The sequence below is a fragment of the Dreissena polymorpha genome, chromosome 16 (genome assembly GCF_020536995.1).
Source record: "Dreissena polymorpha isolate Duluth1 chromosome 16, UMN_Dpol_1.0, whole genome shotgun sequence".
Taxonomy (NCBI): Eukaryota; Metazoa; Mollusca; class Bivalvia; order Myida; family Dreissenidae; genus Dreissena; species Dreissena polymorpha.
Genome location: NC_068370.1, coordinates 47529992 through 47548437, shown reverse-complemented (window position 1 = coordinate 47548437; position 18446 = coordinate 47529992). Strand labels below are relative to the sequence as shown.

Here is an 18446-nt window from a genome sequence, read left to right as displayed (position 1 = left end):
CCATCGAACTATCGCACTGTCGCTACGTATTGTCGCACTGTCGCATTGTCGTCATGGCCTGGAAGCATGTGGGTTGGTACCACCATGATAAACGCCACCACTATAATAGAATACCACAACGAAATTTAAACTCTTCCAGGAACTATTTAATAGCGGGAAATTGCAGCTATAATTCAAACATTTGCCACAACTTTCGTGCTACTAGTTAGCATATTAATTATAAGTGATGGAACACACTCCGGTTCTTCGCAGAATGCAGCCTCAAGCGCGGACGGACCTCATAAACTTCGAAATACACACATATCTTAATGGTGATTTTCTTGTGATCTTGATAGTGATTGTATTGTGATTTTTTATGACACGACCATAATTTTGGTCATGAAGGTCACTATAATCATGACTATGAAGATGGTGATTTAAATTATGACGATGATGATGCTGATGATGTAATTGTGACTTTCAGTTTTAAGTCGCGCCGGTTGGCTCAGTTGGAAAAGCGCTGGAAAACAGATTTGATGATCGCAGGTTCGATCCCCGGCCATGCCACATGACTTGTGCGCTGACAGAAATCTTTTTTATGACCATTTCCCCCTACCTCTGAGTCCAGAAGAGCAGTTATCGGTGCTGGCGAAAGCACGTGCACTTAATACTGGTAACGAAATTAGCCCAAGAAGTTAGTGTTGGTAAACTGAGCGCCTAGACATTACTGAAAACAGCGAAAAATCCACCTTAACAAACTCACTTGAAAATAATGACGTGACTATGATTGTGATAATGTTTTTATTAACACCTTACATCTGTGTATGTAACTATGATTGTAGATTATATCTGTCACATCTAATCGTATGTAGCCTGAGTCCGAGATCATGGAAGGTGATTTTCCGATTTCACACTATCTGGCACTAGAATTGAAAACCGATCTGCACCAGCTCTTAGTTAGGAAGGATAACTCTTGATAGCATCTCGGAGAAGTCATGCAAGTTTCCTTTCATAAATAGTTTCGGAAACATTTCTATTAAAAAGAGATGTTCCGTTTGTTGGCTTTACAACAGTTAAATATGTATATCGTTAAAAGATTGTTTTTAAGGGATTTCATTGATTTTAATAGGCTCATCAATAGTTAATTTGTAATCTGTATTTATAATGACTTTAAAATAAAGGTAGATAATTTACATTCCTAAAAAAATTAATTAAAACAACGGTTGAAGCATTGTTGTGTACTTTTTCACTTAATAGTCGCATATACCCCGCATAAAAATTTATGTTTTGAAGTGCATTTTTATTAAACCACATAATGATGTTCGTGGATACAACTTTGACTATGTGAGTTCACATCATATGTGTACTCACATGGTTTATTATGTATTTATTTCTTCGTCATTGAAACATATGGTACGTTGATATTTGATTAAGACGCAGTTTTCTTTCCAAACATTCAAATAACACTGTTACATCCCCGTAATGCGAAAATTGGTCTTATGGCATATACATTGCGCAGTCTGGTCAGTGGCTACGCTTTCCGCTATAAAAAGCACTCAAGGTTTTGTGGTATCTCCAGAGTAGCCTATGCAGTATTCATATCTTGACAAGACTGCGCGGATAAGCAGGCTGGGCTGGAGCTAGAAGCATATTGCATAAGACCCATTTTCGCATGACGCGGGTCTTTAAAAATCTTATTGCGTATTGTAAAATGGAACAAGGTGAGTATGCTCAAATCAGCCGATGGACTAACTGAAGTGTATTCATTCAGGTCTGCTGACGTTATCAGAGTGCAGGATCACGTGCCTTTGTGGGGTGCACAATTGAATGTTAATAGAAGTAACACACACCGTTATGTGGTGCTTTCCTTCAAATACATGTTTTAATTTTTTTTTTTAAGAATTTCAACTTCTTCATAAACGACAGTTTTCTTGCTGCTAATGGCAATGTGAACTCAATAAGAATGTCTTAATTCGATAAGCCTGTGTTCGTGGCAAAAAAATCGATGTGAAACGCATTCATGTACACGGTTGGTGCCGATATCTTAAGATATCGGCACACACTAAGAAAAACTGTCTTTTATGCACTTAATATTTTTGCTTCTGTATTTCAATAGCTTGAGATATTTGCAAAAATAAATTTCTTAACGGTGTGTTTTCATTCTGCCCAGCCCATGTGTAATCCCCTGTGAACACCGTTGATCACAGTTGATGATGCGGCGTCTCATCAGGGTCTGCGCTGTTTGCTTAAAGGAATTTCTGCAAGAAATATTATAAATATAGAAATAAATATACAAGACGTCCCTTATATTGAAAATAAATTTATCCAATTTAGAAGGTCGGGAGAGTCCACTAGGCATAAATGGGTTAAGATAACAGATCAGACAACAATGTCCTGTACTATATGTAGAGATAGTACAGATTGCATAAGTACATGTTGCATACGGACATGTTCACAATAATGTTTAAAATAGCGACCGGGAGGTCACGGGTTCGATCCCCACTGTGGGAGCGTTCTTTAGATCTCCCCCATAGACACCAAGTACTGGTTCTAGGCCCAGGAAACGGACTCGAGAGCGTTTCAAATAAGTAGTTAGTACTTGAAATTCAATCGAGCTAAAATAAATAGGTTTAAACTAAACTAATGTTTAAAATAATTATATATTACGAGTACTTAAGATAACATGAATTTCAATTTTGAACTTGGTGTAAAATTTTTAAGTATTTTATATACAACTGCCGTGTTCCGATAATAGGGTATGAACAAATGTTAAACGGACTGTCGCCCAGTGACATATTTTGATTTCGTAAAATGAAATAAATAATAATCAATTGGCCTTGCTACACTCCATTAGTCAGAAGCGCTTGAAAGGTAAATCCCTATGCGGGATATATTATATCCGCATATGATTTAACCTGTTCAGGGCTTCCCATTCACGACCGCACAAAATTATTATCAATTAGTACCTATTTGTTTGTAAATTTGTAAAACTTAGATTTTTTGTGTTTTGTAATTATTTTTTTCAGTGTACAATTAAAAAACGTGCTTCTATCATTTTATGTATTATATATAATAATACATAAAAATGATTGAAGCCCGTGTTTTAAATTCAAACTGAAATCATGTAAGACACACCAATGCTATTATTACACACGTTTATTTAGCGTTGAATCGGAAATAAGAGTTTCCTACTTTGCCATTTTGCAACTCACACCAGTGACACATTCAATAAAACTGCATGTGTGGCTATTTCCATTGACTATGTAATATTTTTACATATTTCGATAGCTAAATGTTATTTAGAGAATGTAAGTGACCATATTTGGAATGTGTAAAGCAAAAGAAGATCACTATGGAATAAAGAATTGTGGGTAAACATATAAGGGCTTAACATATTTTGAAGATATTCCGCGTATTATCATTTACGTTTACGCAGCTCCCTTTACATTTCTGCAATTTACATCACCACATACTTGTCCACCTACAATTGAACAAACACACACGTTTAGCATCGATTTATTAAAAAAGAGTTTTACTTGAATATACTACAAGATACAAATTAACTATACACACATGTTTTCAAAAACAACAGTTAATTTTAATGACAACAGTTTAATTTGGGCTCAGTTTATACAAAACGTCATGACCCTGGCTCTGTTATCCGATACCTAACGACTACAACTAAAACAACATCAATATATAAGCTATAAAAGGTAATTAGAAATACACCGAGGTACGAAATCAAAATGTTTTTCATAATGTTTTTTTATCCCATTTATGCCTAGCGTCTAGAAAAAAGACTTTGGCAAACAGCGTAGACCCAGATGAGACGCCGCTTCATGCGGCGTCTCATCAGGGTCTGCGCTGTTTGCTTAAAGGAATTTTTGTATAAAATATTCTAAATAAAGAAATACATATACTAGACATCCCTAATTTTGAAAAAAAAAATCCAATTTAGAAGGATGGGAGAGTCCACTAGGCATAAATGGGTTAAAAACTCCCGAAGCAACGAAGAACAGCTTCATGACTAGCTCTGGCCGGTTGTGGCAATTACATCATTTGGCACAAATGCGCATAATCTCGAATATACATGTATTTATTATTTTTCTTTTTACTATTAAGTATTTCATGACCCATTTAATTGTTTTGAAAATACTACAGTCGATAATTCAGAAATTCAGTTTCTTGGAGAAGACGCTGATATTATATTTAATTAATACATCTTCAAAACAACTTCTGACTTATTGCATAGGTGAGACGCGAAAGTATGCAAGTAAACGAATAAACGTATATTTTTTATAAAACTAAGTCAAATGTTTGTCAACTTTTTGATTTTTCAAAATATTGTAACATATTACCATATTTTTATCAAAAAGGTGAGTTAATAATTGTCATACGGGTAATTCATGAAGAAGATATGTCTTGTAATAAGACAATCATTCGTTGAAATACCGCTTAACATACTTAATACAAAAATTGTCACTACAATTTCGAAACGTGTATTCATGCTAGGGAAATAAAGCCATGAGTCGCGTTCTGAGAAAAATGGCCTTAAGCGTCATCCCAGATTAGCCTGTGCAGTCCGCACAGGCTAATCAGGGACGACACTTTCCGCGCTTATGGTATTTTTATTTTCAATTAAGTCCTTCCTTACCGAAAATCAAGTTTATGCGGAAAGTGTCGTCCCTGATTAGCTTGTACGGACTGCACAGGCTAATCTGGGATGACAATTTACGCACATGCATTAAGCCCAGTCTTCTCAGAACACGACTCAAGACATGAAGCATGAATACAATGCCGACGTTTTTGGCGACATGTGGTTAATATTTTACTCACTGAAACATAAAAAAATCAAATTAAATAGCATCTTCTCCAGAATATGACAGGCATATGTAATTATACATAATTCTTCATAAACGATAGCACAATTCCTATATAAATGAGTACTTTATCAAAGTTAAACTCCCAATTTATTGCAGACAAATAGGTCTAAGGTTCTTTGTTCGCGTATTCTGCATGTACGCACGTATTGGCAGATACACGTATTTGTTGAACATTCCCACCTGTTGTTCCCCTGATGATTAACAAATTATACACGGGATCCACGTAGGAAAGAACGTTCAATACACAATTTATAGAGTGATACACTATATAATGAAACATATGCTCCATCGATTTTTGCCATTACAATTTCGCCTATTTATTTAAAAGTACAGAAGAATATAGTGTATAGAATGATACAATATACAATTAAATATAGATTCCATCGATTTTGCCATTACAATTTCGCCTGTTTATGTAAAAGTACAGTGAATAATCACATTATAGTGTGTACATGTAACAATTTAAAAAAAAAAGCAAAAAAATCAAAAACAAGAAAAATCACACAAAAAGAATAACATAATGATCTGACTGACAATCGTGAGCTTAATGTGCACAGAACTGTATGATCCACTCGTGTTCTTTGCTCGTGCAAACTTCGCACTGTTTTTCTCGTCTCATATACATAAGCCATATCATGCATATAGATAAGCTATTTCAATACATGAACGCGCACAAATTCTGATTCTACCATACAATAAGGAAACTTGTGAACAATTATTATTCAGTGCAAGAGTGTTGGCTATAGACATGTAATTCTTATAAGTGTATTGTTACCGCCAACAAGTGTGCACATTTAAATCATTAAAATGCATGCCATAAGTATTTGTATACGTAAGATTGCTGTATATTATGCAGTTAGCAGTGAACATTTTTGTGGAAAAAATGTTTGAAACTTTAATGATTTTTAGAATTCATCTCGCGAAATACTCCAGGTGAGCGAACAAAATGTTTGTGAAAAGTAGACACTTTAAATGTAGCAATTATGCTAACATAGTTAAAAAGTACAGTGTAAGGTCAATATTGGTGAACTTGTAAACCCCTAAAGGCTGTACATATATTCATTCTTAACCTGTTTATCTGTTTAAATTGTTGATTTTATACATTGGACAGCAAAACGAAACTAAACACGAGTATCGAAGCAGTACACGAGTATCGATACTGGACTCAAGTATCGAAGCTGTACACACGTATCGAAGCTGTACTCGATAATCGAAGCTGTACTCGAATATCGAAGCTGTGCACGAGTATCGAAGCTGTGCACGAGTATCGAAGCGGTGCACGAGTATCGAAGCTGTGCACGAGTATCGAAGCGGTGCACGAGTATCGAAGCGGTGCAAGAGTATCGATACTGTGCACGAGTATCGAAGCGGTGCACTGCACGAGTATCGAAACTGTGCACGAGTATCGAAGCTGTGCACGAGTATCGAAGCTGTGCACGGGTATCGAAGCTGTGCACGAGTATCGAAGCTGTACACGGGTATCGAAGCTGTACACGAGTATCGATACTGTACACGAGTATCGAAGCTGTTAAAACAGAAATGGAATGATTCGGTGCTTGACTTTGGTACAGTATTCTTGCCAGTAGATTCCGTACTTCAAGCTGCACTTCTGTTCATCCCTGAAACTGCGGTGAGTGAGCAGAATAACGAGCACTATCAGGTACGTGTAGGGAAGAACATTCTCAAATCCGGTCGTAACCGTCCAGAAAAACGAGAGAAGGATTTCCGGTATGTAGTGAAAATGCCGGGACAGACCCCACCAACCGGAAGCCAGCAGGATGCTCTCCCTTACTTCGCCACCTTCGATCCTGTATTTGGCGCGTATTAGGTCCGGCTTCCGGCCCCAGACTAGGCAATCGCCGTTAGCCTTGCGTACATCCTGGCGCTGTAGATCGGCCAGGTAATTGATGAGAACAGAAATCAGCCCCACGATCAATATGCTTGACGCGAGTGGAGTGCCGAGGCGGACCGGATGCGAGACGAGGTAGAGACTGACGCTGGGATACAGGGACGGAAGCCAGCACAGACAGCCCCAGCATATATAGAAGCCGGCTCGGTCAAGAATTATGTCTATTGTGTGCATGTATCCGGCTTCCCATGTAAAGAACTTCGTTATATAGGTCAGCTGAAGAATCGTAGTAACGAACATGCTGTCTACGAAACCGTGCAGCTCGTAGCTCTTCAGTGCGTATATACAGCACATCAGAGGCCAGACGGTCATGCCGAATCGACAGTTAGTTAACACTTTGACGTCTATTCCGCAGATACGAGGATACAATTCCGTGCCCCAGTAATAGTCGAAAAAGAAGCCACCTCCTGTCTTTCCACTGTCCGATGTGGACGGGCGGGTGATTCCTTTGATGTACAACAAGAAGACGAAACAAAGAGCAAACACGTTCATAAACGCCAACAACTCGCCAAAGCGGTCATACACGACCGTGGGAGTCAAGCCGTGGTACTTGAGCACCGTGGTTAGGATCGCGAACCCAGCCATTGTGACACCGTAATGCAGGAAGCCGTTATCTTTGTACACAGGCGTGTTTCCCTTTGGTGTCACAGGTCCACGGACTTCTTTTCCCGGAAGAACGACCGTCCAAAACAGCGCCCAGGCAAAGTAGCCAAAGATTACTCCCACTGTAAACGTGTTAATAATACTGAGTTCACTCCACATTTTGAGGAGCGTTCCGAAAACTGAGTGGCTACGGAAGTGTGTGATCAGAGCTGAGTAACTTCCGCCAAACTTGACGTTCGTATACCAGAACAACATCACTATCTGCGGGGTAAGTCCAACCATCACCAATGGGAAGAAGAAATGGTTGAACAAATATACCGAGCGTCGACTTACTCCTGACTTTTCGAGAGTTTCATAACCTTCTTTGTAACCATGAAAACCATTGGATATGACGCCATTACTTTTTGAATATACGTCCTTTTTCTCCGATGTCCTACTTTTCGACCTAGTTGTTACGCCCGTCATGTCACTGCCGTGCGTTTGCTTTCCTGAAATGAAATGAACATATGTTAGTATTTATACAATACTTAAAAAATATACAAGCTTGCCTATGTAGAACACTTTGAGGCAAATAAGAAACCACAACGACGTCAAAATATTATATGAATAGGCATTGATTGGCCTTGTCTCTCCATACACAAATGTTATAATACGAGTTAAGGAAATGTGTTCGTTAACAATCGTTTGGTGATCTTATATAAAAAGAACTACCGAGGCAAATAAAATTAAGTTTGAACAGCGCTTTGTTGAATCTTATCCTACCGAAATTAAACGAGATTATAAAAACATTATCTACCCGCAATCAATTATTATGATAATTTCCTTGATTCTGCCTAACGTCCTTTGAATGCAAGTTATTCGTGCGAGATTGAGAGGAAGTATTTTTTTTAATCTGTGCATGCAAATTGTACAATCATACGAGACTACTTTCCATTTCCCAACCTTACTCGTCCTTGTCAATTTGTTAACATACTGATTTCTATATGAGCCAACAGACAGGCAATGCTGATGATTAGCATCTCCGGTACGGCAAGGCTATGAGTCACATGTTTTTCTGATTCCAGGAGACAGCGCATCCCCCCCTCCCCTCCATCGTGTGGATAATGACAATTCGATCCCTGGCGAGACGCTTCGTTCTGACAAATCAATATCCGCATGCAAAAACTCTATCAGTTTGATTCTGCAAATATTAGATATCTCAGTCCCTGTCTAAGACTTTTGTAACCTCGAAACGTCTTCATCTTTTAGAAAAAGAGAACGAGAGAGAGAAAATTATCAACCCTTACATACATATTACAGCGCTTTTATGAACATTCCGATACTAATATATTGACACGAAATAATTAATATTGTGAGAACACTAAATTCGTTCATTAAAATGAGATTCACTCGCATACACCATGTTTAATGGGCAGAAAATACACAATTGTATAGGCGCTAACTGTATAATGGCTGACAAGAGCCTCTGGATACTGATACATTATCATAAACTTTCTCGAGCCTAAGGGTGCCGATATTACCCAGTCAAATCCATTACAATCGGTTGAGCGAATGCGCCAATCCGACCTGATGGTAATCTACGACATTACCGGCTTCGAGTGTTCCACCGTTTGAGAAGACACGATCAACTGACCGAGACCCCAACAGGGAGTACCTCGCATGCATTACTGACAAATACGCAAGATACCAAATAAAACTATTTAGGTGAAAGTATATAAACATTTTTACGCGGAGCTCTGTGTATAATCTGAGACTGTTTTTATACGTCTCTGGTGTTATGTGCACAATTCAAAATTTCGCATACGTATTTAACATTTTGGAGCTTTGAAAACTAAAAAGCTACAAGTGAATTCTGTTCGTAGTTATGAAATAAACTTTCAAAGACAAACACTATGTTAACGTCTTCGTATTTATTTAAACCGTAAAATCAAACTGAAAAAGAAATAACCCAGCACAAACATACAGAACTTACATAAACGTATTGTTTTTGAAAACAATATTTGATGACTATGTACAAACCGATGATTATGCACAAACTTCATGCGACCATACATAGAACACACCAATTAAAACCACTTATAACTTGTGCCGGGGTGACTTGGAGGTCACTGTCATGCGAGGAGGACCTCAGTGGACTTTTCCCTTTCTTACATTACACCACATTGTATCACATACAAAATATGAAGGCATTACTTAAAGGGACTTTTGTACGGTTTGGTTAATTGACAAAATTAAAACAAAAAATGTTTCAGATTCGCAAATTTTCGTTGTAGTTGTGATATTTGTATGGAAACAGTAACACTCAACTGAACATTTACTACGCTCTAAAATATCAATTATATGCATCTTTTGACGATTTATATAACGGAAAATTATAAAGCGTTGCAACGCGCAACGATTGAATAATTTGGAGTTCTGTTGTCGTTATATTTTGTGATACTACGAGGAATGCTGAAATAAAGTATTAATGGGCCTTTTCACAGATTTTGGCATGTATTAAAGTTTGTCATTAAATGCTTTATATTGATATATGTAAACGCTGGATCTAAAAAGCTCTATTAAAAAAAAATAAAGAAAAAAGTAAAAGTAACCCTAAACTTGGGCTCCAACCACTGACCCCTGGAAATAAAGTCTATCGCTTAGACCAGTCGGCCATCCGTGCTCAAACATTGAGTGATGTGTTTTTGTACTTCACATAAGAAAATTCAGAAAAATTCGCCAAATCACTGCACCATTTCGCAGATGTAAGAATGACACGTATAGGATGTAAAACTGTTCAGTGTCGGGAAAATTGGTCTATTCTCCACATGATAATACGACACATACATACACACTTTACCCAGTTACAATTACGCGTTAAATTCTTTCTCGTACCAGTAAATCGTATGGGGAAGACATAATGATCCGTCGATAAACGACTAACCATGATAACACAGTATGGCTTTCGAGATATTAAATTAGGGAAATAAATTAAGGAACCCTTTCAGTAAATGCCGCTTTTTGCATTCTGAGCAAAAAATCTATCGAAATAGTGTAATGTCAAGATAAGAGGAAAATCGTATGATTATAAATTACACTTGTGTGTGTCGTTCATTTTCAATTGCACGAGTGCGTGAATAATATTTTCTTTATTTCGTAAAAATGCACAGGGACGGTATACACACATATACTGCATAAGCCAATATCCACGTGAAAATATCGCGAGATGTACCATAACAAAAATCGAATAACCTTTTTAAACAGCGTATTCAATAAACTGTTTAAGTTAATAAAACACTCGTTTTACGACGCAAAAAAAGATAACACGGCGACGCGATGCACGTTAAGCATTATAAAAATTGTTTTTTTTAAACTAAATGCAATTATATAAACTCGTCTATATTGTACTCTCATCTTGTAAATTACCCAAAATAAAGGGCGTTGAATGTACGCATACTAAAAAAAGATGCAAAACGATGTATCGGTAATGTAAATTACCGTTATGTCATGTGAATTTGTCCAACTGAAATTATATTAATATCATTTGAAAATCGAAAAAATAATCAGTTTTGCGAACCATCAAAAGGTAAATTTCACGACGTTTCACTCTAAAAACTCTTTGTTTCTCGTAAAGCAGCCCATCAACATACCAGCCTCGGACGCTGAACATTATACGTCATTTGGAATGAACGGAAATCATTAGTATTCAGTGCAAAAATTCAGATCTCTAACTTGTAACATTACTATTGCATTCCAACAAATCCTACAATATTGTAAGAATCGTTAACGCTACATGCTTTGTACATATTTCAACACTTGTATTCCATTAGAGTGTACAATTTCGACCATGCGTTCTGGGAGAAATGAACGCATTTTCCAGAATGTCAGAAGCTACTTATATTAAGTTACAAAACTTGCTCCATATGCACAATAAGCCAACTTCAAAGTAAAATTACACTCCAGAATACTTTATGCATGCAGCCGAGCTATGATTAATATGTAATAAAAACATACCGTCTGTCGAATCGCAACCACTAAGAACTGTTTTCATATTTCCTCACTACACTCTCTGAACGCAACACGCCGAACAGAAGCTCTGCCACTCGCACATATGTATATATGCCAACAAAAAATGATCGCTTATCGTTATGATGCATGGCTTCTGTATGTTCTATTGGAAGCCACGAACATCTGTCGCGCTCGTTCAACGTTCGGTTAAAATCGGCTATTCCCGATGAGCAATAGAGCGCTGAGTGGTATTATAACGTCGTTCAAGAGGGTAATTGTACAATATGAATCAGTTGGATTTAGGCGAGATGTTTAATAAATCATATTATACTGCATTATGATTGCCAAATCACCAAATCAAAGACAAACTATGAGAACCCTTATTGATTTCTTTACAGCGGTTGTTCGTTATATTAATTATAAAATATAACAATAAACTTATTTCCCATTAATATTTCAATTACATGTTAATATTACCAAGAAATATCTTTAAAAAAGATATACGGCGTTGATTGTGGTCGATGTTTATGAACGATCAAAAGTTATCTCTATGAGATCAAAAGTAGCGGATGCCTTTTTTCTGCGCAGTTCTTAGCTACATCACAAGCAAATCAATTACGGGGTGTTGCGCCAGATTTCGTGGCTTATTTTGCTTTATGTGATATTTTTACTCAGATGTCTATATTTACAGAATAGAAAAACACAAGAAACATGAAAATAAACGAGTGCATATAGGTCAGCCGGCAATACTCGAATCTTATTTAATTGCATAATTATAGTATAGTAAATTATTGTGCTCATGCTTAATAAACTGGTCAAAATGGATAAATATTTCTAATTAATTTTATCAAAATTGGTCCTTATCATGCAAATGTTGAAAACATATTAAAAATCGATGATTGGCATACCACAATAATATTGCCGAATATCTTTATTTAGTATCTTTCTGATCAAAACAGACTTCAAGTGCACAAAGTTTACGAGACGGCGTTTATATAAAGATTTCTGCAACTGACCGCAAACTGACCTTGATACCTTGCGGATTGGAATGCAATGCATTAAAGTTAGGTAACAATTCTGCTGCTGAAACGACGGCTTGTTTACGCCAACTGTACTCGACCAAGGCAACAGCTGTGCCTAAAATATTGATAAAGCGACTAAACGAACTATTTACTCCATCAGACAAAAATAGCATAGATTCCAATTTTGTCCTTCAATGAAAAGGTCGCAACCCCGGTGATGAACTGTATATAAACTCTGACTTTCGCGGGTTGAAATGCAATGCAAGTAAGTACTAAATATGAGAATATAGCCTTTAGTATAAACGCTTTTGCGCTGGTAATTCTCTGAAAATAAAAGGTGAACGCACAAACTGTATTTATGTCGAAAATTGATTGTAAAACTGTTCTATCTATTGAGCCTTTTCATTAGAGATAAAATTGTTTCATGCAGTAAAACAGTGTTACAAAGACGCGGATATGTTTCCAATGTTCTGGTGTTATACTAAAATCAGCCAATGGAATAAATGAAGTGTATTCATTCGTACCTAGCCGCGGGAAATTTTATTTGCATATTATTGGATACTTACAAAGGTCAAGTCAGGGTGAAAAGCTGGCTTAATACAGCTTACGCCGAAAAAATGATTGTACAAGAATACGTCCGTAATTCAGTTAAACTTACTTTAATCTAGACAAACTACACCAATAAAAACTCTTTTCTGTAATAACGAACAAGCAGACAGGTTAAGTGTTGCTGTATGCAGATTCATAAATGCAATCAAAGTACATCTCGATAACGAAACGAAGGTGGAAGTGACCTATTCGTTTCTTAGCCTGAATAACCAAGTTGTAATGCTTAAAAATGTGTTCGTGTTTTCGAAGAATCATAGAGGTTTATTTCCCGGTCAGTACTGGCAAACAGACGATGCATAGAAAACTTCTCACAGTGGTCTACATCCCTGACACAACCACCAAACGGAGAAAGCGCAGTAAAAGTGTGCAATGGGTACCTCCCGTATCTATACTACATGTACCAAACATATCACTCATAGCTAACTTTTTCAATTCATATTTGTTTCTACAATGTATATTTTATTATACTATTTATATTATTTTATTATTACTATAATAATAGTAGAAGTAGTAGTAGTAGTAGTAGTAGTAGTAGTAGCAGTAAAAGTAGTAGTAGTAGTAGTGGTGGTGATGGTGGTGGTGGTGGTGGTGGTGGTGGTGGTGGTGGTGGTGGTGGTGGTGGTAGTAGTAGTAGTAGTAGTAGTAGTAGTAGTAGTAGTAGTAGTAGTAGTAGTAGTAGTAGTAGTAGTAGTAGTAGTAGTAGTAGACTGTAGTAGTAGTAGTAGTAGTAGTAGTAGTAGTAGTAGTAGTAGTAGTAGTAGAAGTAGCAGTAGCAGTAGTAGTAGTAGTAGTAGTAGTAGTAGTAGTAGTAGTAGTAGTAGTAGTAGTAGTAGTAGTAGTAGTAGTCGTAGTACTAGTAGTAGTAGTACTAGTAGTAGTAGTAGTAGTAGTAGTGAACCACATAGTACAAATCTAATTCTTAGATCGAAAGCCTTTCATGTAGACAATGAGGAAGAAATCCCCTACACAGCACACTCTGGTTAAAATGAATTCCGAGAGAAAAGCAATTCACAAACTCACATTTAATTAGTCATATACTAATTAAGTTTATTACAGATGGTTGAAGCATGCTTTTACGAATAATAACTCAAAACAGCAATACTATAAATGTACCTGTATTTCAAGCGTAATATATTCCCGTGTTCTCAGTTTAATACTCTCAGTTTAACACTGATATTTGCAGATTTGATATGCATCCAGAACACGCAGGCTCAACAACGTACACTGAACTCTCTCCGCACACACTCCGGGAAACACAGAGTGTTAATTAAAGGAAGATATCTGCTTCAACTGTCATATCGTGTATTTCTATATCATGTCAGAGCAATGTTTCTATCGCTTTAGGCGTACTGAGTAGTGAAAGCTACTCTTGTAATAAGCTTTATGCGTTGCGGAAGTTATGATCTGTGATTATTTAAACAACATGTCCGGCTATGAACAATACTAAGAAACTACTCAAACGCAAGCAGAAACGTCACCCACACAACGCGTTGCGGAAGTTATGATCTGCGATTATTTAAACAACATGTCCGGCTATGAACAATAGTAAGAAACTACTTAAACGCAAGCAGAAACGTCACCCACACAACATCGAAATGTTGCCGGCCGGCCGATAAAGGATTACCTGTCCGCTTAATGTGTCAAACAACACCCTTTAATAGCAGCACTCAGCAATCAAAGTCCTTCGGTGACCGGGTTACGTTACGCATGTGACTTATCTCTCCTCGTACGAGTCAACATACATATTTAATTGTCGGACGACAGAACATTCGCTGGCAGTAGTACGTTAACAAGGTCAACCACGTCCCCATGTGATTGATGTCTCTATTTACAATATTCCCATGTTCTAAAGCTATATATATATATATATAGGGTCGGTTCGTTCGCCCGAAAATTATTCAATTTGATTAACGTTTCATTATGGCATCAGTTCTAGTAAGTATACTTTTTAAGGCTATTTCGTTTGTAAGAAATATTGTATTATTATTAATTAATAATTAAATAAAACAAGAGATGAAAACTGTTTATGTTTTACTTTGCGATTTGGTACAACCGCAACGTATTTACTAAGCATACCCCAGATTTATGCCGTATTTATAAATGTATTAATCACTCGATCTTATTTTACCGATTTAAGTTCGAGTTTTTTTTCCGTTGCAGATAACATCGCATTTTCTCTAAATATCGTCCGATGATGTATGCAGCGTGAAAAATAAATAAACGTAAAAATAAATTTTGTTTTTCGTAATGGTAATACTTACAAACTATGTCGTATTATCGTTCACATTTTAGATAATTCTGGCGGATGAAAGGTACCATAGTCATTGTATTACCGCAGATATAGAATTCAGCGTTTATGTCGTAGTTAATGAGGTCCTTCCGCGCCTGAGGCTTCACTTATTATCTGACGTATATAATGTGTACATACCCTTTTACCCAAATAAAGCAAATGTTACGGGCAAATGACTTTGTGCAAACATCTGACACGTTTAATTACCGTTGTCCGGTTGTAAAAAATACTTGTGAGATGTGTGAATGGATCAACGAAGATAAAATTTAATAAAATGTAAATGTCAGAAAAATAAGAGTCATACATATAAATGGAAATCCGAATTTAATTAAATTTAATTTTAAATTCGTCCATCAGTTGCTGCTCAAATATATTACACACCCGAACTTAAAAGCAAATTGTGCTTTCAAACAAAATATATAACTTAACCACTTTGCAGGTATTATTTTTTTATAATATTCAAGATGTCGAATAAATAGTCTTCCGACATTAACGAAAATTCGTAAAGAAAGGTGGCCTAAATATGCTAAATTGAAATAGTTATTAATTAATAATATATGTTATTTTTAATTTTGTGTAAATGTAAGAAAATGTTTAAAAACATGTTAATGTTTATTAGAATTGCTGTCAGAGGAGCAAAGAAAGCATGCCGCCACAAACAATTCTTTTACAATCATCGTTTTCATACGGGACTACCGGGTTTATATTATAATAATACCCATTAAACAAATGTTCATCTCACAAAATGATACATATATTTCAGTAATTGACACAAATGAACAGGTTCTTTCAATATGAATTTATTGAGACTTTGACTTGTTTTATTACGAAAAAAAAATGAAGAATCGAAAGTGAATTTTAAATCAATGTGTGCATAAATTTAAGACCTGCGTCAGAAATTATGTGAAACAGGATCAAGGACCATAACAAGTGTATTGCCAGGATCGATTCGCGATTACTTACTAACACTTATTTTATTAGGACAAAGTATATGAAAATATAACATGAAATTACGAAATAATACATTTTATTATAATATGTAAGATAACACTTACCGGTGATTCTTTAAAAAAAAACTCCCAGTCGTGACCTAGCTATCGCAGGCAAAGTATTAATTAAAACTTTCAGTAGCTACTTATTATAAGTATCCATCGAGTGAAAGATTATGTCGTGATAAGAAAATACAAACTATGTCATCTATAACAATGATCAGACCCCATCACCTCATAAATACCTCATACGATCTGATAAAAGGTCATCAAAACAACCCATGACACGAGTTTGACACGCGTAATTGATTACGAGTGAATTTCAGTTCATAAATAACAACAAATGCGTTCCGGAATTTTATCTACAGCATGTGACCATGGTTAGTGGTCACCAATTCGTCAATACTTTCGTGAGTGTTGTAAATTGATAACCGGGTAGGTATGAGAATCGGAACACGCTCATGTTCCTCCGTTAGTGCCGAGTCAGGCACGAAAATAAATGGGCGGCGCTCTGTGAAAAGGGGGTTTAATGCATGTGCGTAAAGTGTCGTTCCAGATTAGTCTTTGCAGTTCGCACATGCTAACCAGGGACGACAATTTTTATGACTTTTTTTCGTTTAAAGAAAGTATCTTCTTCGCAAAAGTCTAGTTTAGGCGAAAAGTGTCGTCCATGATTAGCCTGCGTGAACTGCAAAGGCTAATCTGTGACGAAACTTTACACACATGCATTAAACCCCCTTTTCACTGAGCACGGCTCAAATACATTGTATGTAAAGGTCTGTCCGCTTAACGCGGTGGTTTCTCTTCTCGGCGACCGAGTTCAATCCTCATTCCCGGGCACGTAAGCTCAAGGTAAGTGGTCACCACACCGACCAGGTAGGGACTCCGAGTACTCCGACTTACTCCCACAGCACAGTATCACATCAAAAATTAATTATCTTTCATTAAAAATGACTTGCTGGAATTGCAAGTATATTTCAAAATTCGCCTCCAACTATAGCGAGTCTAGTACATCAATAAGGTTGGAGGTCTGTGACACACTTCGGGTCCTCATGAAATGCAGATTCAGGCGCGGACGGACCTCGCAAACTTCGTCAAACAAACGCACACACACATATTTTTTATTTCAAGTATTTCTAAGATGACCCCGGCGACAGCTGATCAATTCTCATAATTAGCGTTACTAAAGGTCTAGTCGACTAATTGACACTTTCTCATTCCTGTACGCACTTACTAGTCTAGACGAAGAAACGTCCTATACCGGTAGATACATGCCCATTGTAGACAGCTAGTGGCTAAGTTTCTGAAGCATTCAACGCAAAAGTAATTGAGTCGTGTTCTGAGAAAACTGGGCATAATACAGGTGCGTAAAGTATCATCCCAGATTAGCCTGTGCAGTCCGCACAGGCTAATCAGGGACGACACTTTCCGCCTTAAATTGATTTTCGGTAAGGAGGGACTTCATTGAAACTAAAAATACATAAAAGCGAAAAGTGTCGTCCTTGATCTGGGACGACACTTTACGCACATGCAGTATGCCAAGTTTTCTCAGAACGCGACTCAACTTATTGAATAGAAGATTCGGGGAATGTCATTATTGATTTGTGAACATCAAGATTTTGCTTAAAAGCGATTATATGTGTTTTGTTCTGTAAAAATTGGGCATAATGCATGTTCGTAAAGTGTCGTTCCAGATTAGCCTGTGCAGTCCGTACAGGCTAATCAGGGACGACACTATCCGCCTAAAATTGATTTTCGGTAAGGAGGTACTTCCTAGAAACTAAAAATACCATAAAAGCGGAAAGTGTCATCTCTGATTAGCCTGTACGGATTATAAGTCGATTATATGTGTCTTGTTCTGTGAAAATTGGGCATAATGCATGTGCGTAAAGTGTAATCCCAGATTAGCCTGTGCAGTCCGTACAGGCTAATCAGGGACGACACTTTCCGCCTTAAATAGATTTTCGGTAAGGATGGACTTCCTTGAAACTAAAAATACCATAAAAGCGGACACATGCATTAAGCCCAGTTTTATCAGAACGCGGCTCATATAATTCATCCATCCATCATATCCTTTTCAAAACATGCTTAATTGTACTCTTGGCATATACTTTTTGCTGGACTCTTCAAATGGATAGCATTTTTACCTCCCATGGCGCGTGTCGCGTTAATGTA

The 18446-nt window shown here is 36.9% G+C and overlaps 1 protein-coding gene across 5 annotated transcripts; it reads right to left on the bottom strand.

The window, feature by feature from the left end:
- Positions 1-3483: 3483 nt before the first annotated feature.
- On the bottom strand, positions 3484-16523 carry LOC127861466 (uncharacterized). 5 transcript variants are annotated; one of them, XM_052399964.1, is made up of 3 exons: positions 16338-16523; positions 12389-12498; positions 3484-7862 (listed from the first exon to the last, which is right to left on the bottom strand). In XM_052399964.1, exon 3 carries the CDS (start codon positions 7837-7839, stop codon positions 6391-6393), a length of 1449 nt encoding a protein of 482 aa, XP_052255924.1. In that variant the 5' UTR covers positions 7840-7862; positions 12389-12498; positions 16338-16523; the 3' UTR covers positions 3484-6390. The 5 variants fall into 5 exon arrangements, with proteins under 5 accessions (XP_052255924.1, XP_052255923.1, XP_052255920.1 ...); XM_052399963.1 differs by lacking the exon at positions 16338-16523 and adding an exon at positions 14106-14427; XM_052399960.1 differs by lacking the exon at positions 12389-12498 and having other exon boundaries at positions 16338-16522.
- Between the last annotated feature and the right edge of the window lie 1923 nt (positions 16524-18446).